The following is a 27,659-nucleotide window of genomic DNA, read 5'->3' on the forward strand; positions in this document are numbered from 1 at the left end:
GTTTTGATATAGTTGTTAAACGCGGCACCCATTTATTTCAATTCATCAAGAATTTTCTCCATTTTTGGATTCTTTGCTGACCGTAAAGGCATGCAAGAAAAACAACGCTTTCTTCACGAATTCAGTATAACATGGGGTGTGTGACTGATATACAAATGGTCATTTTGTTGGTGAAGTATTACTTGAAGCCACAATCACACTGTGTTCCCACACTGGTAAAGTAGCATGTTGGTTACAGCACCAAAAATGCAATGCTCTTAAAATAATATCTCCACACTACAATGTTGCTAAATTAGCACTTTTATTGATTTACATTATATTTACACATTGTTTCTTTCAACTTGCAGTGACAGTCCAGCTTTACAAACGACAGCTGCCAGTTGAAACACTGAATTACTCTGCTGTGTTAAATTAAGTGGGACACAATCCAGCAATGAACAATAATTTAGTGTAATCCCAAAGTGGGATGAATGCTTTTATAAAACAGTGTCGCCTACTTTTTAATGGATTGTGTAGTTGCAGAACAACATGTAAATTGAATCAACTCTGTTTCGGTGGTTGTGAGTAATACAAATATGGATGCATTACTGCACATTTCGGAGTGGAACGAACTCGAGACTCAATGTGATTGTGAACAGAGGGCAGGAGTCTGACGCCAGATATTCTGGCAGATGCTAATGTTCCTATCAAGGAGGCTGTTGGCCTAGTATCAGCTGGAAACTAAAGACCACTGCAGTGGTTTACTTTTCATCACCATCTCCAGCCAAGAGATGGTTGAGTTCTGCTAGGTCAGACTCTGACTGTAAACTGTTGTCCTGGCGAAAAAACTTCCAGCTCAAACTTGGCAGGTCCATCGCTCAGCAGAGAGGATTGGAAATAATTGACTTTAAAAGTCACTCAGGTTTAATTAGCTGTTTGTTACGATATAAATAAGAGTCATTCATCTTGTCTTTATAAAACATATACAGAGGCTCCAAAAGTGCTCTGTTTGTAAGCCTGTGCATTCTTGTGTGCGGGTTTGCGAGCTTTTTAGTGTCTGTTTAAGTGATTTATGCGTATACTGTGTGTGTGGTTTTAGGATGTGCTATCTGTAGCGTTGCCTGGGTATGTAGCTGTCAAGGATCCTTGGGCTGCAATGGGTTATGTAGTGCAGGGCAGGGTCAGAGTAGTTGAAGGGCGGAGGGTTGTACTGTTCCTGGATGTAGTCTGGATGCATAGGGGGGAGGCTGGAAGAGAACACAGAAGCCAATCAGAATGCAGGAGTAAATGAGAAATCACTGCAGTCAGCTGTAAAGTGGCAAACATGCAGAGTGTCCACGTTATCTCTTGCACTTTATCTCTTGCACTGCATATAAAAGGTCAGTGTCTTTAGCCTGCACCTTGTGGATCATTATGTACTGTGGAAATGTTACTAGTGGTGATATATCACCATTAATGCCAGGAGTTCTGCACATTTTGTACCTTTTGCAGTGAATTCCTGGCTCTGATTAGTGCTGTCTATAGTTCTCCATACAGTAGACGATCATTTCCGGCAATTTATGGAAATGTTCGGATGGGCAGCAGTTGTTGTAGAGCGCTTGGTGACTCATGAATATTCATGCAGGCTCTAGCCTAGATATTCTGAGTGTTGAAAGATGCTGAAATCTGGGGCTAAAGCTGATTAAAAACATGAAACACACATCCCCTTCTCCCAGACTCGCTGATTTGCAGTTCAGATGCTTTGGATTGTATTTCATTATGGTTGTTCTTTGTGCAAATATGTATATCCTCTCTGATAATGAGGAACAGGCTGTGCAACCTGGTGCACCATGAATCATTCTGCGAATAAAAGAACAAAGGGAGAGAAAACACAATTCTTGCCAATAAGACCCTTCAGACCCTTTGTTACGACATTGATTACACTTAATGCTGTCAAATGTTCTGTTCAAACTTGCTGAAGCTAAATCCAAATTGCAGTCAAAGTCCAGGGATTTTACACATCATAATTTTGTGGTATTTTATAGATTCAAAGGAACAAAGATTCAAAGGAAACCACTCCTGCACCATCACATCCAATACATCTGGGACTTTTAGTATTATTATATCATACCACATAATCCCAGTATCTCTATCTGTCTGTCTGTCTCGTTAAAGGACAACAGCATAACCTCTTCCCTGGCTTTTGCTTATTCACTCTAATCTAACAACATAATCCCACAATGCTGGCGCCAAACCCCGCCATTATATCCATAGGGTCTATTTACTGATAGCAGAGAAAGCAGGCCAGTCATCAGGGGGATTATGGGTCTCTGTGGCCCACTAACACCTGGCCCAGATGCCATACATCTGCACACACATGCTGAGGCCAAGGACACATGCACATTATGATGCACTGCTATGCACACTTGCATCAGGATACGAGATGTACTTTAGCAGTTACGGCAGATTTTTTATTCAGCTTTGTATTAAAATCCTTCTGTGATCTATATGCAACTGAGAATGTGATTAAATAATAACCTTTATTGTGACTGACTTTTAATCTGTGGTCAATTTAAATCCTATAAAGAAAACGCACCGCTTCTCACAATAGCAAAGACCACATGTTTTATATTCATTTAAAGGAATACTTCACCCCAAAATGATTATTTGTATAATGTGACTAGCAAGCAAAGCTCAAAGGTACGTGCGTGCCCAGGCAAACTCAGGAGGCGCTACTCATAGGTGGAACTGTTGTATATTGTAACGTTTTAGCCAAAGGCGTACGTTTTGTTTCAATATTAGGGGTGACACATGTGAAATGGGGGTTTAGGGTCCGTCTCTTAAGAAATTTTGAGAATCAAACACTTTCCTGCATTTTGTTGAATTTTTATGCATCAATTTGTGCCATTTCAGCACCAATTTATGGTGGAACTGTCTTTAATTGGATCAAAATAAAAGTCATCTGCTACTCTCATGTTTTTATTGTGGGAGACAAATGTACATGTTCTAAATATTGAGGAAAATGTGCCCCCTATGTCCAACTAGATGAGACTGGGATTATACTGCATGAATTGTGTGAGAGTTTGTGAACAGGTTTTTTTGGATTCTTGGTTCACCGTTAAGGCATGTGAGAAAAACAAAGACTTCTTCATGATTTCAGTGTAACACAGGATGAGTCATGAATGTACAATTTGTCATTTGCAAGTGAAGTATTCCTTTAAAAGAACTGTTTGATGTTTTGAAAACATTTCTTGCAAAGAGTTAGATAAGAAGACTGATACCAGCTAACATTGTTTTTAATTTTATATTACGCAAAGCAAAACCACAACGTGTCATTATTTAATTTTGTTTTTTGGAAAGATTGAACAAAAAAGACATGACCTATTAATGAGTGAGCTTTAGAGGTGCTAGACAGAATTTTTTGTCTTTAGTTCCGACAGAGCCAGGTTTGCTGTTTCCCCCCTTTTTAAGTGGCTATGCCAAGCTAAGCTAACTGGCTGCCAAGTATTGCTTTATATTCAGCATACAGACATAACAATGGTATCAGTCTTCTCATCTAACTCTCAAAATGAAAACAAACAAGAGTATTTGTATAACTATTTCTTTATGAAATAACATTGGATAATTTTATTATTCTGCTGTTTTCGCCTTTTTCCTGTGAACAAACACCACTTCTAATCCGTAGACGTGTTACCCTCATCATTACTTTGGTTTACTGTATATTCTATTTGCAAACATTCCTCAGTGTTACTCAGTGCAGTTTCATAACTCGGACCAAAGCTGTTAGTAGGAAGTGTTTTTGTTTAATATAGTAAGAGAGTGGGCAGTCCGTCCTCCAACTGAGAAGTTAAATACAAGAAGGCAGTGCTGCAGCAGCAGTACGGAGGACAAGATTTAAAGCTTTCAAGTTGTTGTAAAGGATTGTCTCTGGGCAGACCTACTTGACTACTGTACCTTGAAACACTCTGTGTGTGTGTGTGTGTGTGTGTGTGGTCCGGTCATCCTCTGCAGCAATATATTTTGTGGTGACCTGCAATGAACCCTAACTCACCCCGCCCAAAATGAGCTGCTGACCCACCTAAACACATTTTTCTTTTTCATTAGGGTTTTAATGCGCTGCAGTGGCCATCGTTTTGAAGGCCTGTGTGGCTATGAACATAGTGTTAGCATGACTGTGGCAAGGCTGTAATGCTCATTACATGCCAGAAAACATGTATGATGAAGGTCATTCAGTGCACATCAGAGGACGATTGTTATGTGGATGAAAAATGAAGAGACAACATGGCTATTCTTAGATCCCTACCACTAATGAGGCAAAAATATATATTTAAGTAAGGCAGGAGGGTGGTGCCAAAAGAAAGAGCCATGTTGATAGATTAATCAAAAGCAATGACGCTAAGAGTCTCTGGCATTTTTGGAGTCTCTAAGTGGTTGCCTCTGAGGACTGCATAGCCATGGTTTTACCGGGGGACATCTATGTTTATGTTGGCAAATCATGGAGAAACCTGGTGGGCGTGACTGAGGAATGGCGTGCAAAATAATTAGAAAGCAATGAGTGCAATAACAAGTAGTTTTGATCAACAAATGTAAACAGCCAACCATACTGCAGACAAACAGAAGGTTTGTATTTAGGGACTGTACTTTACTTATCAGAGGAGGGAGATCCCACTTGCAGGTTTTGGGATTCTGAGAATATTTAAACTAAACACAAAATATAACAATTTAAAGTTGAATGTCCCAACCAAGTGCTTAATAAAGTATTTGAATTGCCTCCCCCGTTTTGCACCACCTCCTCCTTTTTCAAAAATCATAAACAGTCCCTTAGCCATATGTTGGCAAAAACTAAGTTACTGGTACAAAAATTTAGAGGAGAAATATATTATTCTGCTGGAGTTGTTTGAGAATTTTCTATGAGTGCTGTTTTCTTCCCCCAACACAAAAACGGGGTCACCATCAAGTAGCCTTTGTGAATCTAAGCTGACCAAATCTTCAGATGTACTCCTGGTACTCAGTATGTATATATATTTGCTGGATTATTCTTTTAAATATAGTCCTTATCAGCAAAAAAGTAAAGGATATAATAATCAGGAGCTCATATCAAATCTGTATAACAATGTTATCAACTTGAGAAAAAAACCTGAGTGGTTAAGCCCCCCCCCCCCCAGACTTTCTGATTCAGTCAGTCATGCATGTTGTGTATTCATTAAAAATTGTATGTAGACTCTATTTAAAGGAATAGTTCAGTTTTTTAAAGAGGGGTTGTATGGGGTACTTCTCCATAGACAGTACTGTATATTACATACAGTCATTGTCAGGTGGTACGCCCCCAGTTTGGAGAAGCAGGTTGGAGTCCGACATGGAAGCTAAGCGATCTACACCGCAATGACACCATTATATTGCTCGCTTCAAAGCCAGACTCCACTGAAAAAACCCCTGTGATTTTACATTGCTGAACACACTCTCAATATAACCTTAACTTAAACGTGATATTGATTTTTTTTTAGGTGGGATTGTCTTTATGTGGCTAAATATTTGCTGAATGGGGGTCAGCAAAAATTTATGTTGCTGACCCCCATTCACAGCAGTACTTTGCTTAGCTTCTGGGTCAGACTCCAGCCTGCTTCTCCAAACTGGGGGTGAGCTGACTGACAGCTACTATATGTAATACTTTGACTGTGGATAAGTACCCCATACAACGGTATTTCAAAACAATCCAATCAATCCCTTTAATGTGTTCCCTGTGTTAACTCACTCTCCAGTAACAGTCTTCTTGCAGCAGCAGAAGCAGGCCAGTGCTGCCAGGAGCAGCAACAAAAGCAGAGGGATGCCGATGCCCAGGACCAGGCCCAGAACAAGGTCTAGTTCCACATCATTTGCCTGGTCTCTGTCTGCAATGGGTCAAGTCAAACAAAGCCATGGCAAACCTTGTTTATAAAATGCTCTCATCACGGTCACAGAATGTTTTGTATAGTTAGAAATGACATGATAAATGTTAAGAATGCCTTCTGCATGTTTGTGAATGACAAAACTATGCAATGATTTTCTATTAAATTGTGCGTGTAGATGTAAGGTATGCTCAGATCCTCACCTAATACACACGACTGGGTTTCATCCACATCAGTTGTGCCGTTGCAAACACATCTGTAGCCTCCGTAAGTGTTGGCACAGAGGGCAGGATGGACGCACACCGCCTCCTTGGCCTTACACTCATCCAGATCTGTAGGTGTGGACAGTCCAACAGCAAGTGGGAGAGAAAGGTAGTCCGACCAACAGTTTGCCATCATTAAAAAACCTCTGCAGTATATTCGATACCTTAAAGCAGCTACAAGGAGTTTTTAACTGGTTATGAAACAGTCTCACTTTAATACTGATTCCTCTGTATGACCTACATAAGCAAACAAGACCATCAGCAAGAAGACTGGCTATTTCTTGTATAGTTGTCCAATTCCATGCGAAATCAGATGAAACAACTTACAGCATGCAGACTGGAAGAGCCTGTGTTCACATCTTCCCAGGCAAAGCTTAGCAGTGAGTGGTATGTCAGCCAGTTAAAGGGACAGTTTGGTGTTTTTTTGAAGTGGGGTTGTATGAGGTACTTATCCGTAGTCAGTGTATTACATACAGTAGATTTCAGTTGGCATGCTTCCAGTTTAGAGAAGCAGGCAGGAGTACCGCCATGAAAGCTAAATGACGAACTGCTGTGGAGGGGTCAGCAACAATATGTATTAAGCCACCTAAAAAAATCCCAAAAAAAAAACCCATCCAAACTGGGAGCGTGTCGACTGACATCTATGTGTAATATACTGTCTATGGATAAGTACCCCATACAACCTCACTTCAAAAAATCTCAACTATCCCTTCAAAGGAAAGCAGAGATTTAAGATAATTTATCACACTATCACATAACTATGGCAAATTGCAACACTGTAATATATAATATTAGTAACAGTTATTCTGCTGAAGTTGAACAAAAGTGAAAACCACTGAAAAATATGAGTATTTTACCATCAACTTCTACAGATCTGATGTCATAGTGGCTGCTGACTCTGACCAGGTATTCTCTGATGTACCAGTGGGGTGTGTCACTGGATACGTTGATACGATACTCGGCCACACCTGGACTGGAGCCTTGCACTGGATCCTTCTTGCTGGCATTGTAGAATTTGTTCTGGAAACCCATCGACAGGATGTCCACCAGCTGAGAGAGAAGGAGACTGTCATTATGCAGTGTATAATTTTGTATACTGAATTACATTATTACTTTTACATGTTAACAAGCTATCAGTGCCCACACACACACACACACACACATGCACACACCTGTTTGAGTCCATCAGATCTGTTCTTCGTCCAGCCCACAGAGACGTTGAACACATTACACCCTGCAGATACAGAACAGCAGCAACAGCTGTGTGATGACCTCTTATTACCATATATGGGCATGTTTACCATGGAAACACCAGAGGAAGCAAAGCTATATGAAGGTAATGAAGCTATAGAGAGAACATATGGGAGGCATTACCTGGAGGATTGGCAGAGTCCCCTGTAGAGAAACACATCATTCAGAACTGCATTAAATACACAGATGATACACTGGACATGTGCACTCTGTTGCAGAGTATAATGACAGGTTTCAGAAATACACAAACTAGCACTGTGGTAAGCGTTAAATATATAGGTGTGGTCATTTTAGTCCCGCCACACTGCACATCATCGTCCATATTTCAGATAAGCAAACTACATCGAAATTTTGGGTTATTTGACTGACTAGACCTTGGCTCAGGTCGGTGTTGAATATACATTATTATTATTTCTCTTGATATTTCAATACATTTTATGATTTTCAAAATATTTTCAAATAGGATGTACTCTCAGTGATGACCATTATATTTTAATACTGTGTGTTAAAGGAGCTCTATATAACATTCAGAGCATATTCGTGATTCAGAGTCTGGGCCAGGATTATCTGCTCCTGTTTCTCAGGTGTCTGAACTGGTGGCTAGCAGCTAACAGTGCTAACTTAATAAACAGTGCTAAAACAGCAGCGATGCTGACAGAGCTAGTGGTGTTAACCAAGGTGGGCACCGGAGGTGTGCGATGAAGCCATCCCGATATCATCGGTAACTGCCAGTATAAGTGCAGTGCAAAGTGACTGTGGTTAGCTAATTTTAAATAGAGATAAGCTGAAATAACTGGTGCATGGAAGAAGAAGGATATCTGCTGGCTACGCTGGATCAGCCCGAAATACTGGCCATAGCCCCCAGAGGCTTTAGCTTTGTCTGGTTGATAGCCAATGGTTTCTTGGATTGGCGATTAGCTATCCAGTCTGATACACACACAGGGATTCAACATTTTTCCAACATGTATGCGTGGCTGGACTGGCTACCACAACAAACGAGAGAGAAGCTTGGATTACAACACACACAGAGATGGTGTGACTTCACTCTCTGCTCAGAACACCATTACTCCACTATATCTTTACATAGCAAATTGTGGTTTGCTGCTATATTGATGCTGCATAGAAAACCTTTTAATACATGCATAGTCCTTTGAGACCAACCAGCAATTGTCTAGCACTTAACAAACACTTTAACATAGTAAGCTGCTGGCAGTTTTGCAGTTGCATTGAGGAACTTTTTGGACCTTTACGATGCACAGATAAAAGGAGGCAATTGCTGTTGGAATATTTTTTGTTTGCATCAAGTTTAGTTTTGCAAGAGACAGAAAAACATCTTAAAGAGAGGTCAAGTGGAGCTGTGCACACAAGTGTTAACTTCAGGATTTCCACTGGGATTTTGTGGCTCTTACAGGATGAATGCTGGAAATTGTGCGAGGTTGCCAAAATCCATGCACTTAACATAACAGTAAAAGCTGTCGCACCCTAAAAAACTATTAGGACAAGTGTGGCCAGTGCCAGTCAAGTACAGTCTGTGCATGCCCACCATTCACAGTCATGTCAAGTTACAGTAAGTACCAGGACTTTTGGCTTGTACAGTATGTCTAGTATTATATAATATATTCTAAACCATAAATTATTGAAATGAGATATTCACCTGCCAGCTCAGTGATAGTGAATGTGTATGATTATGCACACATACCACATCCATCAGTGTCCTTGGTCTTCTGGTATCTACAGGAGCAATCGACAGAGCCGGGCTTGTTCTTACACTCAAACTTGGCATTGGGACAGGTCGCAAGATCTGCACACTCATCGATATCTAAAATACAAAGATGAAGACTGCTGAAACATTGTAAATAAAAGTGTTATCATTCTTGTTGAAGTGTTGGGTGTTCAGTACCTGTGCAGTTTTGTCCGTCTCCAGTAAAGCCAGGCTTACACGTGCAGGTGAAATTCTGTTTCGTGCTGAGGCAGTCAGCATCTTCGTGGCAGGGGAAGGGGAAAGGAGGGATGCACATGTCTGAGGTATACAGAGAAGAAAGATTAAGATCAATCATAATGTATGGGATCATTTTTTTTCTCTAAGAATGATAAGTGACTACACACAAAGTGCCACAGACCATGCTCAAAGCACTTGTATCCCTGTTTTCCCCCAGAGACAGTATTATTGGGACACTCTCCACAGGTGAAGTGGTCGGGTTTTGACTCTGACTGGCACTGCACCCCTCGGAAACAGGGTTTGCCTCGACATATGTCTGCGGTGTTCCCACAGAACTTTCCGCTGAATCCCTTTGGGCACAGACACCCCACCACCTGAGAGCGAAGAATAATGAACACAAAGGAGGAGAAACAGACAGACTAAAATATTACACACATTCAAAAAAGATACTACTCGTCCCAAACTCAGCTTTAGTTTACGAACTTTGTTGGAGGACATTGTGAAGTCAGGAAATATGTCGAGAGGAATTCGTGAGGACTTAACAACCACAGTGCAGAAAGAATCCAAATGTTTACAATAAACTAAAACAACTGAATTTAGTCAGATGCACTTCCTGAAATCATGCAACAGGAAATGTATTTAAGCTGCCCATATGCCATGCAAGCAGGTCAATATGGCATAGGAAATGAACAGGCCTAAATAGAGTGCCCAAGGATTGAGCCTTAAAACCCGGAAATGAGTCAGTTTTTTTGGAGTCCCGGTTCCCTTGTCTTGAAGTCAGTGGGTTTTTTGAACGGGTTTTTGGTTAGATGCCTGAAATAAGGTCTGTGGTTAACACAAGAGACTTTCACATTTTGTTCTTTGACATAAAATACGTCAGTAAATACCCTATTTGTGTGTGTCTCAAAAATATGGTTGCTAACTAATAAGACTATCGGACGCCGCTAACTTGCGTTGGCCTCCAGAAAAATGTCATTACTTTAAATGTAACAGAAATATTCTAAATAATCATTAATAATATATATACATATATATACATATATATATATATATATATATATATATATATATATATATATATATACATATGTTACATTTCATTTCATTTCATTTATTCCTTTTGACCCCTCCCCGGGGTATAAGGGGCAGACAACAAAAAATAACATTAACAAATCAGAACAGGTGGCAGCCAATGCACAGCAAAATAAATAAAACAGAATTTGTGTACATACATACAAGTCAAAGCAAATCAAGAGAAACTATTCAAGATTTTCTTTGAAAGTTTCAACAAATTTGACAAGACCTTTACTTTTCGAGATGACATTAACTTTTGAAACTTATAAATATTTGGATTTGCTCTATAGAACTGTCCATGAACATACATAATTGATATTATATATATATTTCTTTAAAAAGGCCAATATTCCGGCTTTTCATCTCAGGTTATATACAACTAGTGCATGAAGTCGATTGCATTTCTTTTCTTGGATTTTAGGGAATCTGATTAAAGCAAGGAACCTGTAAAATGATTCATTTTCTTTGGTTTGAAGTAGGACATCTCTATAATAATTTCTCAAAGAAAGAGTGGGGCTTTTAATACTGTACTTTAGCTTGGAGCCTCAGTGATGTCCCCAAGGGAGGGCCATAGCCACCCCTACACAATCACTGGCCCCCTCTGGAGAAAATAATAAGAGGCTATTACTCTTACTCTTACGATTACTATCTTTAAGAGGCTGTGGTGCTCTCAATGAGAAAGTGGCATCTTGTAACTAGACAACCTAAGGCACCCATTGGTACCAATCATGAACTCCCTTGAACTTTCACCTCAAGCTATCTGAATGAAAATGGATTCTATGTCTGCCCACTAGCCTCCCTTAAACTTGAGAAGACTCCTTCAAATTAAGACTTTTTTTTTAAGGAAAAGGACAACCAGACTGTTTGAAGAACAATGGATTGCTTAAAATGTATAGACACATAACACATTAAACAATGATTATTGTGGAACTCAAATGTCAACTATACCAGTTTTTGGTCTATCAAGTAATTAGTAATCTTATCTGTAAAATAAGAAACCAAAGTATGTCAGTATATGTCAGTAGTTTTCAACAAGCCTTCATTCTTCAACAACAACATAGAATTCCTGAAATTCACATTTCATTTAGTAAAGTAAATTCATATGTGAGAAGAAAATCTGCAAGAGCTTGCCTACTATTCTATGAAAACTTAAACTAATTTTATTGTCATCTGAGATTAATCCAGTGCTGCTACTACTTGCTTCTTTTTTTTTTACACCTAACACATGTACAGTATTATCATCATACCCAAACTTTGTCAAAAATTCAGTGGATAAATGGAACAAATTAAATGCTTTGAATTTTTAGTTGTCTATCGGTGAAGCATAGGATGGTATTAAAGGAAGCTCTAAAGCCTTTGTTGGCATTTATGCGAGAACTGTGAGCGCTTCTTTTGATGGCTGCCACTCAGTTCACTTAACAGGAAACAGTAACTATAACAACAATGTATTCATCATACCAGGAATAATCTCTGTCATGGATATTGAATGTTTTAAGATGTTCTCTTTCTAAAATTGTGGAGCTGTATATCATGATTTGTCATGTGGCCATCCTGGTTGTTATTATGTGGTGCAGGACACTCAAATAAACAAATCAATCAATCAAATAAAGAATCCTCCGAGCACAAAATGACTTTTGTCTGCACTATACCTGCTTGTTCCTGTTCAAGGGCAACGCAAACTGGCAATTTTTCAAATGGAGCGCTGTATGTCTGATGATGAATAGAGTGAGTGATGAGGGCAACTGAAGAAAGTACCTGGAACTTTCCCTGCTGATGGTTTTCAGCGATGCTGTCATACTGGCAGGTCCCTCCATTGAGGCAGTTGCAGACACGCAGGATGGGGGTGAACAGGGAGCTGGTGAGCTCATCACTGACTCTGATGGACAGCTGGACAGGCTGTGTGGTCAGGGGGGTCCATGTCAGGAAGCCGTCACCTGGAGCGGAAAGCACATGGGTCATTCATAGGCATACACATTTATGTACGTAACATTCTTAAAAGGACAGGTCATCCCAAAATCAAAAATATAATTCTGCCAGGTGACACAGTTGGCAGGTGATATCTCCAACTCTGCATTTTTCACCAAAACAATCTAGACTGATCAACGGCATTACAGGTAAGAGGAAAACATGTATTTGGGGTGAACCTTCCCTTTAAGAGGCTATACCATTGTCTTCCTCTGGTTTAATAAGGAAAAAACCATACAATTCTACATTTACAGCAGTATTTTTTTATAGTGGTATTATTAAAAACAGCCTGTCGTCCTTTTCTGCCAGTCTTTTGTGCGTTCTGTTTGCATGTGCGTGTCTATCTCCGTGTGACCCATCCACTGACTCAGCTCTGAAATGTCCCATCTGCTGAAAGACTTAACTGCTGGCTACAGCAGTAGGCTCACCATCCCACTAACAAATGTCAACAGTAACGTCATCTGTAACGTCGATGGAGGAGGGGAGGCTCTCTTTGGTACGAAAATCTGAAGGGAAAATGTGTGTGTGTGTCTCACCGCTGCCTATGGAAGTCCGTGCAGGCCTGGGGTGGAGCAGCGAGTAGGTGATGGGGTCTCCGTTTGGGTCCTGAGCCACAGTCTGAATGTTGACAGTGGAGTTGACCTTACAGTGGATCACTGTGGGCTCTGTCACTATGGGAGGCATGTTACCTGGCAGACACAGTCAGACCACATCAAATTAGTACAGGTCAGTGGTGAAGACTTAAAACCTTTCCAAAATAGTGCAGCCATCGTACCATAGATCAGAGCCAGATTTTGGAATTGCTTCTTGGCGTCCAGAGTCTGCAGGCCCAGGTCAGAGCTGCCGGATGCTATGGTGTCGTGGACGCACTGCATGCTGCCTTCACAGGTTCTCCTCAGCTCCTCCACCTCAGCGGGACTGACGCTTTCCAGCAGCTGCTTGGAGGAGGCAGGCTCCAGTGGAACCAGAGGAGGTGGGGAGAACAACAGGCTCTCTGGTACAGGAACTGCCCCTAGAAACACATACACATGCATACAGAGATGGTGACAGATGTAGATTGGGACAGGTCTAGTTGTGCAAAACACTAGATAAATTGCCTAGATGATGGCAATATCGTACATTGTGATAATATCATATCGTGGGGCCTCTGGTGATTCCCACCCCAAGCCTCATGCAGAAAGCAATATACAGACAAATGTTCTCTTATTTTTGTTTGTATCTACAATTTGTTCTTGTTTTGTTCATACTCATTCATTTCTGGGCTTTACCTATGTTTCTTATTTTTGCTCTTCTCCTATAGTGTGGTTAAAAGAAAGACTCTAGGATCTATCCAGCCAAATAGCTACTACATCAGTCTGGCAACCCTGATTCTATTACAATACACATTATTTATACAATATATACATATCATTTTTGAAAAATGTTCTCCACATTTCTCTTTAAACACACGTACATAGTGTAACTGTATTGATCTACAGTCCACTCACAGGACAAGCCAAAGTGGTGCAGTCTCTCCTCTGAGGGAGGGTTGAGGTCCGTTGAGAGGAGCAGCCTGCCGTCCGACATCAGGAAATCGTCTGAGCGATTGGAGCTCCAGAGACCCATGAGACCCACAGTGCGGTTGTAAAAGGTCTGAGGAACCTCCACCATGGCTGCCAGCTGACTGTAACCTGCAACCCGCCACGCCACCACGTGGAGACCGCCAGCGTAAATTGCTGCGCAGCGACTCACTGACATACAGCGCACAGCGAAGTCCTTCTCACCTACGTGCACCACACCTGAAAGGACAGTCATGACATATTTGTCATGTAATTAATGCCTTAAATACATACTTCTGTAGATGGGATTTAATAATTAGCTAATTTTTCCCAGTTGAGCTTTTTGATTGAATGTCAAACGTGTGCGGCGATCATTACCAACTGTGACGGGGACCTCAACATCATCCACAAAAATATGCAATCCATCTCCTTTCGCTGCACATCTCCACTCAATCTGAGAAAAATCCATGAACAATATTTATTTAGCCTGCTTTAACAACTGGATAGATAGGTTTTGCAGAGTACAAGAAACTTAATCACTGTGACTGTCTAAACTGTAAGATGCTGTACTGGTGTTATTGACTTTTACATAAAATTGCACCCATCTCGTGCTCCAAAACGTTAAAAGAAATCACAGAAAGTGCATTCAAGTATAAAGCTGAGGGACATTAGCTTATCTTAGCATAAACTTTTGACCTTTGGAGAGAATCAGACTAGCTGTTCCCCTGCTTTCTTTATGCTAAGCTAGGCTAATTACCTCCCAGCTCCACCTCCTTACTTAACACATATATACATGGGAATGCCATCAACCTCATCATTTAACTCTCAGAAACAAAGTGAATATGCTTATTTTCCTAAATGCAACAACCCTTTAAGACACACAAACTCTCTCTCTGTGAGATACACACACAGTTACATTGTCTTCCCTCAACACACAGAACATCCTGACCTTGCCAATGCCCTGGTGGAAGGCAGCCATGCGCACCACCACTGGGAACTCAGTGATCCCCTTTGCGTCTGTGTGTAGCTTGTCAGTCTGTCCTTGCAGGGTGAAGATATTAGAGCCGGTGCTGGAAGAGAGACGCAATATCACAAACTCTCCCAGGGCCTTGAAGGAGTACTCCGAACCATCGAAGGTGATGAAATGGAGGCTGCCGTACACCATCGCTGCAAAAGAGGACAAAAGAGGTTTTCTGAGAAATAATTTAAATTCATCATACTAAGGTCCTCTTTGATAAAAAGGTAAAGCATATTCTCTGGGAATGGACAGACTGCAATCATGACCAGATCAAGCGACAATGTCTGGGCTGAAAAATGAACTCAGTGCCTAAGTGTCAAAAACTGCAGTTCCACAAATGGCCACTTGAGGCTGATTTCAAGAGTGAGTCGGTCTCCGTTAAGGCCCACGTTAAAATGCCCAACTTTACAGCAAAAATAAACCTGTTTATAGACATTTTGGTTGCCTAAAAAAGTCTTCTTCAGTGTTTGGTTATACTGAAAGACCCTCTATGACAGGGGTTCTCAACTTTCTCTCCCCAAGAATCACTTTTATAAAATGACGAGAAGACAGGGGCCAGTTAATAAACAAAGATTAATCATATTTATCAGTATACAAAATAAATTAATTGCCTGTTTCAACCTTTTGACGTTTGCTGTCCTAACTCATCTGTGCCAAGAGGCAAATCCAGTTGCAGCAGCCCCACACGTCAGGTGTACAGATAGGCATGTCTAGGATTTGGGACATTCGAGGCTTAGCCAGGACCTCTATAGTGGATCCTCCCCTGGCACTTTTTTTTTTTTTTTTGACAAAAAAGCTCTATTTAGGGGATGTTTTTTATGCAATCTGGCACCTTATTATCATTCCAAGTACAAAAAAAATTCTCAGTATGAATCAATTTACTTCACTGTCAATTAGAAAATGGTCAGTGGGCCATCTGGCACCGAATCTGGTCCACAGGCTGTAAGTTGAGTAAGACTGCCCTAAGGAGTTGGATACTCAGTTTTTATGATAAATACATTTTTTAAAAATTGTTTTAAGCCAGTTTCTTTTGCATAGACTGTATGATGCTACTGTATGTAGCAACTGTGCCATCACCTATTGGTTTGTGGACTTCTGTATAAAAGCCTTAGGTTTGGCATTTCGGCTGTTACCATCTTTGTTTTTTGGAGCCAAAAGTGACCATATCTGGACAACAGGGCGGAGCTGACTGAGAAGCCAAGGACACTAACTGCAGTCAGCCTGTTACTCAAAGTGGCCCATTCTTAATTATACATACCCCTCCTCAACATTTGTCATGAATGTTTAAATATGGAAAAATAAAAAAAATATAAAAAATAAAAAATCCATAAAAAAATATGGACCAAAAACAGCTTCTTTATACCAGGCTGTAAGCATGTTTCTTCCTGCTGTAAGGTTTGGCATTTAAAGTTTGGCCTGAAGTGGCATTCAAAGAACTGTTTTTGACACTTGCCTGTTTGCTTCATTTTTCAGCCCCAGAGGACTGGATGGCTTGGAGGCTTGGGTTTTGCACTGGCATTGTCCCAGTCACCCATAGTTCTAAATACACTGTCCTAACCAAGGTAGCAGCTAGCATCAGGGTTAGCTCCACCCTTTTGTTCAAATACAGTCACTTCTGGCACCAAAATCCAATATGGGGACAACCGAAAAGTCAAAACTTGAGGCTTCAAAACAGGAGTCCACAAAGCAGGGGTGACATCACTGTGGCTGTGTCTATTATTTTATACATTCTATGGACTGGATGCTTGAAAATAACAAACACTTCCACTGATTACTGAACAGTATGTGATCTTCTTCTGGCGTCTGTTTACTGGGAAGAATCCCTCACCTACACCCTGCGTCGCCTTCCTGGCCGAAGTGCAGCTGCCAGGGCTGGCCCAGCTGTAACCTTGGCAACGGTCCAGTGGTCTCTTGTTGAGGTAAAGGTGGCAGAGAGGAGACTCGATACAACACCACTGAAATGGCAGAAGATCACCATCTAGAGAGAGAAGTTTGAATTAATACTTAAAAGGCAAGTGGCTGTGGCAGCATGGATTAGCAGATATACTGTCCTGTAATATAAGTAGAAGGTTGCAGGTATGATGCCGACATCAGACATGTATCTTACTTTGTCCTTGAGCAAGGCACTAACATCTTACTGACTCAGTAATTGCTATGGTAACTCAAACTGAGTCGCTTTTATCTGCCTATTTGAAAGTGAAAAATATTAAGAACTACTTCTCAAAATAGTTAAATTCCTGTGCATTTATAAAGTAAAATGTACAGGTACAGTACAAAGCTCCTTTAGATACACACATTTTTGTTTATACTTTTTTTTTGTTGGATTTGACCAAAAATAGAAAATCATATGTATTACCAATATGTTTCTGCATGCTGTGTCCAGAGAAGTAGCGTTCATTGTACCCAGCCAGCAGGGGACCATCTGGTTCATACACACACCTCTTCCCTGAACCATCTCTGCTGGACAGGATGGACTGGAAAACGTGCCCCCCTCCGCCCCCCCACCGCTGACCCCTCAGCGTCTTCACCCTCGAGCCCGGATCAGCAGTATCCTGCATGAACGACAGGTCCTCTAGAGCCTGTGTGCGAGTACAGGGACATGAAGACAACTCCTTCGTCCATTCAGCAGGGTCAGGCTCCTTCATCGCCCACGACTGGCACCTGATACTGAAATCCACGTCTGAGCCGGGAGGCCCTGTCAAATCATACACCTGCTGACCTAACTTCCCCATGACCCCTTTCACCTGCTGCGGCCTGTATCTGCCCCCAGGCCCGAAAAGGTTATCTGGGGGTACAGTGGGCTCCTTGTGGGAGAATTTTCCATCTGTGTAGCCGATGAGAGCGTCATGGTATTGCCTCTGGCCAGGACCCCAGAGCATCTCCCCGTATCGCAGGAGGGCAAAGGAGCGTGCTCCGTCAGTGGTCAGGATACCTTGGAATGTGTTCGTCTGACGATGGCAAACCAGAACTGTTTTAGTTATTAAGTACAGTGAAAGAAAAGCCACATAATCTTTGTTTACTGGCATTCAGACGCAGATCTTCATGAACTAAAACAATTATTTAATTTTGATTTTAATCTGTCAGTGTTTTAACACTACACAATTCCTCAAACAAAAAAATAAGATTGCAAGAAGGCATTCAATAGACAGGTGGCAGCAGATATCTGCACACTGTGCATCTGAGAACTGCAGGTGAAACAGCCCCAAGGTGGCACCAGAGTCTAACAAAAAAAAGCACAAGTGTTCCAGGAATTATGAGTTCTGCTTTCTTTGAGCTTATGGTAAAAGGGTTCACACTGCACATAACAATAGCATATAAAGTAGGACAAACATGCAAGCAAACAGTAACAGTTCCTGCTCCATCACGCCTTTTACTGACACATAACAGATTAACAGTAAGTGGAAGGCAGTGCTTCAGTCAGACAAAGTTTTGAATTATAATGACATTAATGAGAGTGGGAATATATTATGCTATGCAGGACATGCATATTTAGTAAGCCATTTTCTTATCATTTCATCAGGACTATGTACCAGGATTAAACAAAAAACATATATATTAATCACAGTATTTATGCCAGATAGAAGAGAAACCTAACTGTTCATAGAACAACCAAGCCAGTGGAAAATGTATGCCTGTTACTGATATTGATGAACATGTGTTGCAACACTTCTGGTATCTAATAACCAGTGGGAGTAATTTTGGTTTGGCATTTCAGAGAAAAAAAAATCTGATTGCATTTAAATCTCTTTACCTCTGAGTAGTTGATCTTCTGGTAGGAGACGGGCATCACATGGTCCCAGGTGATCTTGAGGATCCAGGCAGGGGTGAAGGCTGGCTTGCCTCTCTGCTCCTCAAACTTTGTCACTTCCTCTGCCGTACGGTTAAAAACTATCTGAGAGTAGACATCTGACATATCTAGCTCATGGTATTCCTGAAAGATCAAAAGAAACCAAAGGACAAGTAATATAAAACATGAATTGCAGAGTAAAGCTATCAAACCATTAGATATGACAGGCAGCCTGTTTTGTTGATTGCACCTCTATCCAAAAAAGATAAGGCCGGTCTATGACTTTGTCTTCTTTACTTTATCCTTTCACCTGAACAAATAACGAAAACAAATTCCAATTTCATTTTGACTCCAGCCAGACAATGTCCTCCTCCATCTAACCTGATAGAGCAGCCGTCCGTTCCCATGGGTGAGGTCAGCATCGTCCCAGAACACCGCCAGTAGAGACGCTTTCATGTTGTCGGGGAAGCCACTTGCTGAAGGAGCTGGGAGCAGGTACTGCTCATTCTCAGCCACAGATTGAAACTGGACAAGGCCATTGTCAGAAAACTGAGAAAGGAAAGGAAAATACAGATATGATAGCAGACAGAAGGTTTGACTATCATCTTCTATCGCAAAACCATCACATTTTTCTAACTTTTTAAAAAATAATTTAATTATAGCTTCCTGATTTCATCATAAAAGCTGTGTGAATTACTGCTACACTATTTCACTGCTGTAAACCCTAAGCAAAGCAAAACATGTAAGCCCCATACAAATCACATTTACTTTGGGGAATATTATGCTGCCATTTATACAGTAGACTGTAGTAAGCCATTGCATTGCTATCAAATATCAAACTCATGATGGTTATGCAGCATTCTGTTATATTCCACTGAGCATTACTGTCACCTCTGCCAAGAAGGCGATGTTTTAATTACAGTTATTGTAAAGTTATTGTTAAATTTACTGGAAAGTAAGAGAGGTGATTCATCTTTGCTGTGGATCCAGGAATTTCTTAAAAGTTTATGAGATGTGACATTTGGATTCAGACGCAAATCATAACTCAATATTCTCCACAATTTCAAAATAACACTTTTAGAGGATTATACAACTTTGGCAGTATGCACTCTCTGACATCTTTCTAGGGTTGTAGATAAATGATCTTGGAAACTCACATAAATCCTGGCGTATGACTTTTCCAGGAAGGGGAAACGCATTGGTAGTGTGATGAATGGGGAATTTCCATCTTTTGTGTCCATCTTTATGTCTGTATCACCCACCTCTGCTCCAAAGGGGTACAGGCTGCTTTCTATGGGGGGAGCACAGAGACTTAATCAGTGGCAAAACGAAACATAGCTACATGTACATTATACTGTCATCAATGAAATCAGTTACCAGCATTTGACCTGAATGTTTAAGCTGTCACTTGTTATTCAAAATTTGAAGGTTGTTGAAAATTTGGAGGGAAAAAAAAGATATAGTAGTGGTAATAATCAGTTCAAATTCCAAATTAAGTGTATAAGGTCATTAGGCTGTGCCTTGTTTTTCAGTAGGGGTTGTTTGAAGAAAAAAAAAGCACTGTCACTCTGATCTATTGCGTCCCCTGTTGCTGTGTGAGCTGGGCTATTGCTCTAATCTTTGCTAACACTGTTGCCAACTCCTTAGTAAGAAAAGTAGCTATTGGCTGTCCTAAAAGTCGCTAGAAGTCCCTAAATGATGTCATCGCCTAATTTGCATAATTGTCCATATGCATGTAATTGTAATGGCTGCTGTAGGAGAGAGGAATAACGTCGTGGGAGAGACAAAAACTGAGTAAAAAAAACACCCTGAATATGTTTAGAACTACAAATGAACCTTCTTTCAGTGATTTATATTAGACAAAGAAAATTTTACATTTATATCCCGCCCTGACTGTAAACCAGGTCGGGAACAGCCAGCGGCGGTTCCGCGCATGCGTGATTCACTTGCAGTCTGGACGTGGAGGGGATAACATCTCCTGCTCTGACTGCTGCTGGGAGGGAGGACTGGGCCGTCTGTGAGTGCTCTGGGGAGAAGGAAGGGCCCACGGCAGCGTCCGCTGCTCATTGAGAAGAATAAGAATAATACGTGCTCTCACAACAGAATCTCCAGAAGTCTTCAATAACATCAGAAAAAGTTGCTAGATTTGTCGCTAGTCGCTTTTTTGAAAAAGAGTCGCTAGAGGGGTCTGAAAAGTCACTAAATATAGCGACAAAGTCGCTAAGTTGGCAAAACTGTTTACTAACCTAAAACGGGGAAAACTAGCAAGCTGCAAGACTGTGCTGGATGACACCAAACCACCTGAGATGTAATGTGAGGAAGCATTTGACACCATAAATAGAAAAATCATGGACGGAGGTAAGTTTGTTAGCAGACTTTGTAAAATGCAGCTCTCTTATAGTAACGTTAGCTTATCACTCAGTGAGGTGAACAAAACATAAATTGTGAGTTGATTAGGTTATGTTAGTAGCCTTTAAATTAATTCAGTCTAATTCTGTGTTTACTATAATTTATCCAAGTGTATTTTTGAAAAAGTGAGAGCCCAGTTTAGCTTTACAGTACACAGGAGCTAGATCAATTGGGCTTGCTAATTATTGCAATTATGGAAATCATGCTTCTCTAGTTTTTATGTTTTGATGAAATTTACCATTTTTAAGTTACTTGCAAATTAATGTGACTCACAGGATGAAGACTGTATAAGCATGGTACCATGCCGTCGACACATAGAATTCTCCCCCTCTTCCGCTATCTATCGACATTATTGCGCAAGGGCATAGGGCTTGGTGCCCCCCAAATCATTGTGATTGGTGTGAAGAAATACAAATAACTCAGAACATTTGTTTCCTTAGTGCAGAATTATGACAGGTTCAACCAGACCTTTCCCCAGTGCTGGCACTGCACTAAAACAAAGTGTGGACATCGGTGTGGTATGTGAGACTACTTACAAATGGGATGATCCCCAAAATGCATAGTTTCTACACAGGTCATCAAACATTTTTGAGATACAGGGTTTTCACCTGACAACTATGTGACATTTGAAGAAAATATTGGCAAAAGTAATAAGTACTACACCTAATTATTCATAATAATAAAAAAACACAAGTGAAAATGACATAACCAACCCTTCTGAGTAATCATTCTGCACACTGTGCTGTTTTCGGGACAGGAACAGTTGTAAGACCCTGGCAGGTTGGTGCAGGATGTTTGCCCAGGACATGCCATGGGGTAAGCACACTCATCAAAGTCCACACATCCTCCTTTTCCATGACCATTGTTTTTGGTAGTATTCCAGCCTTGACCGCAAGAGCATTTAAAGCCTCCTGCATGGTTGGAGCAGGTTGCAGCAGAGTGACACTGCCCATTAGCCTGTTGGCACTCATCAAAGTCTACACACAGTGGTCCGATACTCACAAAGCCGGGTTTACACACACATACAAATGACCCTGGAGTGTTGTGGCAGTGAGCAAGAGGGTGGCACGGTTTGGACAGGGCGACACACTCATCCACATCTTTGCACCAGGAGCCATTTCCAGCAAAGCCAATTGGGCAGTGGCATGAAAAGGAGCCAAGGGTGTTCCAGCACCGTGCCGAGGGGTGGCAAGGTGAATTCTCACATTCATTGGTGTCGACACATGCCTGTTTCTCCTCATGATACCCCAGTGGACAAGAGCAGTTGTATGCTCCAGGCAGGTTGGTGCACACCTGGTCAAAACGGCAGGTGGAGTTGTCCTGGCATTCGTCGATATCCTCACAACCCATGCTGACGGGTTTGTACCCCGGAGAACATGGGCAGAGGAAGGACCCTGCTGTGTTGTTACATATTGAGTGCTCAGGGCAAGGGGAGACATATGGGTCATTACACTCATCTACATCCTGACACTCAGTACCATTCAGGATAAACCCCTCATTACAGGGGCAACGGTAAGACCCAGGGATGTTGATGCATGTTGAATGGTGCTGACACACTGAAGAGTTCAGAGAATGTGAGCATTCATCTACATCCTTGCACTCGGTCCCATTACTCCAGAATCCTTTGATGCATTCACAGTAATATGAGCCGATAGCATTCATACATGTACCATTGGTGCAAAGCTCCCCCTGCTCCATGTCATTGCATTCATCTATGTCCATGCACAAGTCATCCACGCTGGAAAATCCCACATCACAAATACACAGGTAGCTTCCGTTGGTGTTGATGCATGTGCTATGCTCAGGGCAGGCAGAGTTGTCCAGGCACTCATCAATATCCTCACAGTAACTGCTGTTGCCTTGGTAACCTTCCCAGCATTCACAGAGAAAAGACCCAACTGTGTTTAGGCAGTTGGAGAATTTAGGGCACTGGATGATGCCAAGGGAGCACTCATCTACGTCCAAACACAGGGAGCCATTGCCTGTGAAGCCTGGGTCACAGGCACATTCGTAGCTTCCCTCTATGTTAGTACAAGTACTATTGTCAGGGCAGGTAAAGTTCCCTGTCCCACATTCGTCTATGTCCAGACACTGTGTCCCATTCTCCTGAAACCCCTCCCAGCAGTCACAGATGTAGGAGCCATTAGTATTGAAGCAGTAGGAGAAGGCAGGGCAGGTTTTATTTTGTGATTTGTCGCATTCGTCCACATCCCGGCATTCAATACCACTTCCTTCATAACCATCTTCACACTGGCAGTAGAAAGAACCCTGGTATTTGTGGCACTTGGCAAGTGGGTTGCAGATATCACTAGCATTCAAGCATGTGTCTTCACTCACGCATGTGCCCACGTCATACACCAGGTCCAAGATACATGAACATGTGTATGAACCAGGGCTGTTGCTGCAAGTCATGTTCCTGCTACAGGTTGTGGTCAGCTCACACTCATCCACATCCTCACAAACAAAGCCATCACCCTGGTATCCATCCAGACACTGGCAGATGTAGGACCCGTTTGTGTTGTGGCACAAAGCCTGGGCACTGCAGTTATGTGGCAGGGTGGAGTTCTGCTCGCATTCGTCCACGTCCTCACACTCAAAGCCATTGCCCTGCATTCCAGTTGGGCAGGCACAGTAGAAAGACCCAGGTGTGTTTGTGCAGCTGGCAACTGGATGGCATCCTCCATTTTGGGCTTGGCACTCATCAAAGTCTATAATTTATCCAAAACGGGACAGTGTCAGGGAAACAGCCCCAAATGGTGCTTAAGGGGAGTTCACTTATGGGGGCAAAAGAACCAAGTGTTGCAATAGAAGGTAAATAATGAGGAATTGATACATACCAGAGCAGTTTTTCCCATCACCTGTGAAGCCACTGAGACAGAAGCAGGAATGGCTGCCCTTGTTGTTGATACACTGGGCAAACTCACTGCACTCGTGCTGCCCTGTCTCACACTCGTTGACATCTACAGAGGTGATGGACAATTGGGGGTAGGGGGTGGGGGGGAGAGAGGGAGATAATAAAGCTTAACAGCATCGCTTCAGAGGAGAATGCATTATTAGAGTAGCTCTGGAGAGAAAGGAAAATATGTCCGAATTTTAGAAAAAGAGGTAGACTCTTTATTCTTGTACTGTCACGTCAAATTAAGATGTGTGGAAACTCATCTGTCATATGTCTCTCCCTATCCTGGAATGAATATCATCCTACAGCATTCGATAAAACTCAGGGCAACAGTGGACAGCAGCTCTGCTCTGCTCTCTGCTATGTTCACATGTTAGAGAATATAATTGATATTTCCATTATTAATGATGTATTATTTGCACATATTAGTGATTCCTTAGTACTCATACTGACATCTTTTTTAACCAGCCTATAACGTAATATATACCTCCAAAGAGCACAACAGAATTCCCTGAAATTCAGTTATTGGTTTTTGTTTAGGTGTGCCACCCCAAAATTTCAGTTGCCCCATTTGGCCACCCCTATGAAATATTTCTGGGGGCACAATTGCATGTTATAGATTTCTCTGAACAAAACAAAGAAAGACCTGTCTTACCAACACACTGTGTTCCATTGAGAGTGTAGCCTTTTTTGCAGACACAGGAAAACGATCCTGGGACATTCATACACTCCGTATTATTTTGAGGACAAATGTTTTCCCTCTGGCACTCATCTATGTCAGAGCAAGTCAGCCCGTCACCCATGTAACCCAGGTCACACACACACTGGTATCCAGCAGGTGATTGGTGGCACAGGCCATGAGTGTGGCAGGCAGGGTCACACAATGGACTTGGTGGCACACAGGTGTCATTAAAGGCCACTGTACCATTTAAACATGAACAGACATGAGCTCCAGGGGAGTTGATACACTCTGAGAAGGCTGGGCAAGTGGTATTAGAGAGGCTGCACTCATCCACATCCTGACAGGAGAAACCATCACCTTTGAAACCCTGCTGACAGGAGCAAAAGAAGTCCCCTATGAAGTTGGTGCAGAGTGCTCGTGGGTGGCATGTACCCTCCGCAGAACACTCATCTATGTCCTCACACTGAGTGCCATTTGCTGAAAAACCTCGTTTGCAGGTGCAAGTGTGGGACCCTATGGTGTTGAGGCATGTGGCATTGACATGACACGGGTTGTCTTTACACTCATCCATATCGACGCAGTCCATGTTGCTGGCAGGGCGGTAATAACCAACCCGGCAGGGGCACTCATATGACCCGTCGATGTTCTTGCATTCTTCATTCACTCCACATGGATTGTTTGGTTCCTTACACTCATCTATATCCTGACAAAGAGTCTGATTAATCAAGATGAAGCCTGGCTGGCACAGGCAAGAAAAGGAACCCTGGTCGTTGACACATGTAGCTTTGTTCCTGCAACCTCCATTATCCACCAGACACTCGTTCACATCATTGCACCGGATCACCCCATCTCCAGAATAACCCACCTGACAGGTGCAGTTGTAAGAGCCAGGAAGGTTAATGCAAAGAGCATCTGTGTGACACTGCTTAGCCAACGAGCACTCATCCACATCCACACAAGTAAAGCCGTCCCCCCTGTACCCTGATGCACACTGACAAGAGAAGGAGCCAGGTGTATTTGTGCAGATTGCATAGGGGCTGCAACGCCCTTCTGTGCACTCATCCTGGTCATGACATGTGGAGTTGCTGAAGATGAAGCCGATGCCACAGTCGCAGTAATATGACCCCCCGGTGTTGACGCAGGTAGTGGTAGAAGGGCAGATATTGGGGGTTGCACACTCATTAATATCTTCACACACTCGACCATCTCCTATAAAACCTCCCAAACAGGAGCACTCATAACCTCCGAGTCTGTTGATACAAGTAGCGCTGAGGTCGCACTGATTGTTCACATTGCATTCATTTATATCTGCACAGGTTAGTCCATTGCCGTCAAAACCAGTATTGCAGGTACACTTGTATGACCCCATGGTGTTAACGCAATCTGCAAATAGACTGCAGATGTTGCTTGCACATTCGTCTATGTCCACACAGCTCTGCCCGTTACTTTCAAAGCCAGCGCTGCATGTGCAGCGGTAGGTGCCAGGCAAATTTTTACAGCCTTTGTAGCCAAGTGAAGAAGAACATACATGAGGAGTCTCTGAACATTCGTCTATGTCAAGACACAGGTAGTTTCCATTTCCCTTATAGCCAGCGTTACAGGTACATGCATAGGAGCCAGGGTTGTTGGTGCAGGTGGCGTTCCAATGACAGATCCTGTGGTTAGCACATTCGTTAACATCTTCACACTCGAAGCCGCTGCCCCTGAAGCCGACTTTACACTGGCACTGTCGCCCACCCTCATAGTTAGTACAGAGGGCACTGGCATGGCAGCCCCCATTTTCTTTTTGGCACTCGTCGATGTCCTGACAGTTGGTGCCATCTCCAACATATCCTTCGAGGCACACACAGCTGTAGCTGCCCAGGGTGTTATTGCAGAGGGCCTGCGAGTGACAGCCGTGTAGGCCACTGGAACATTCATCGATGTCATTGCACAGCAGGCCATTGCCCTGGAAACCCATGCCGCACACACAGGTGAAGTTGCTTCTGACCTTCAGACACTGAGCGTGAGGGTGGCACTTGCTGCCTGCTTTCTCGCACTCCCTCGGGTCCACAGCTGAAAAGAACAAGAGTGAGAGAGAGGAGGTTGACAAACACTGAATCTGAGTAAGTGTCATCTTGATTTTAAGAAATATGTTTAGGGAGTGTATGTCACTGTCTGTGTGTTTAGTTAAGGCAGCAAAGATGGTTTCATTAAAGGTAAGATACCTGCACTGCGGTATTCCAGCACTGCAAAAAGACTTATCAGCCACAGGAGTGGAAACCTGTGTGGGCAAAGGAAAGAAAATCAGAAACATAGTAGGCATTCTACGTATTTGGTATTTTTTATCTTTTAAATACAAGATATAGGTGAAGATGAGAAAAGATCGATTTAATCCTTGTGAAGGTAAGCAGACATGAGATTTGCTCAGTTTGCAGTTGCTGTAACACTTTTTTTGTAAAATCAAATAACACAGCATGTAATTCTAAACAACATGCAGCGGCATTAGTTTTGAGGATTATGTATCTGTGCGAGTGAAACGTTACCCAGCTCTGTTCTTGAAATAGGAAGTAGAGTATTGATTTGACCTAATTGCAAAGTATATGTTACCTGTCTTACTGCACTATGTGTTTCCGCAGCCTACTTTCACCCAACTGAACAATGGTCAGGTATCTATTGTTAGAGCTGGTGTAACACAGTTAAACCTACTGTCTTATCCTGACTCACCCCCACCCATAGGGGTCATTTACTGTCATTCTGTTTTAACTTCTCCAACATCGCATATATATATATATATATATATATGATTTTCAAATATAGGGTTATTAAATTTTGGTAATTTATGAATTAGTGGTAATTTATCAGCCATATCATTTACTGCCAATATGAAAGAGGCTGTAAAACCTGAAAATGATATCTATTTGCATATCTTTTAAATAAATAAAACTTTTTTTTTTTTTGAAAGATTCAATTTATCCCATTGTTTCTACTTGATGAAAAAAATAAGTGGTTCAA

At 42.0% G+C, this 27,659-nt stretch overlaps 1 protein-coding gene across 1 annotated transcript; it reads right to left on the reverse strand.

Moving 5' to 3' along the window:
• Positions 1-350: 350 nt before the first annotated feature.
• si:ch73-105b23.6 (mucin-like protein) lies at positions 351-27,381 on the reverse strand. The gene is made up of 23 exons (XM_049601078.1): positions 27,372-27,381; positions 24,639-26,720; positions 23,925-24,047; positions 19,836-19,969; positions 19,060-19,227; positions 18,643-18,822; positions 17,248-17,839; positions 16,720-16,869; positions 14,823-15,040; positions 14,252-14,327; positions 13,823-14,113; positions 13,111-13,347; positions 12,872-13,024; positions 12,126-12,304; positions 9,478-9,670; positions 9,258-9,377; positions 9,057-9,176; positions 7,481-7,501; positions 7,279-7,340; positions 6,964-7,156; positions 6,047-6,175; positions 5,711-5,846; positions 351-1,226 (listed from the first exon to the last, which is right to left on the reverse strand). Exons 1-23 carry the CDS (start codon positions 27,379-27,381, stop codon positions 1,085-1,087), a joined length of 5,709 nt encoding a protein of 1,902 aa, XP_049457035.1. The 3' UTR covers positions 351-1,084.
• Between the last annotated feature and the right edge of the window lie 278 nt (positions 27,382-27,659).

This window comes from Epinephelus fuscoguttatus, linkage group LG16 (assembly GCF_011397635.1).
Source record: "Epinephelus fuscoguttatus linkage group LG16, E.fuscoguttatus.final_Chr_v1".
Lineage (NCBI taxonomy): Eukaryota > Metazoa > Chordata > Actinopteri > Perciformes > Serranidae > Epinephelus > Epinephelus fuscoguttatus.

Bases quoted from the DNA above. Each gene is read 5' to 3' on its own strand.
- si:ch73-105b23.6 (XM_049601078.1), bottom strand. The intron at 19,970-23,924 runs GTATGTATCAAT...CTCCCCCCATAG, and splicing joins TGATGGGAAAAACTGCTCTG to AAAGCAGCCTGTACCCCTTT. The intron at 5,847-6,046 runs GTGAGGATCTGA...GACCCATTGCAG, and splicing joins AACCCAGTCGTGTGTATTAG to ACAGAGACCAGGCAAATGAT.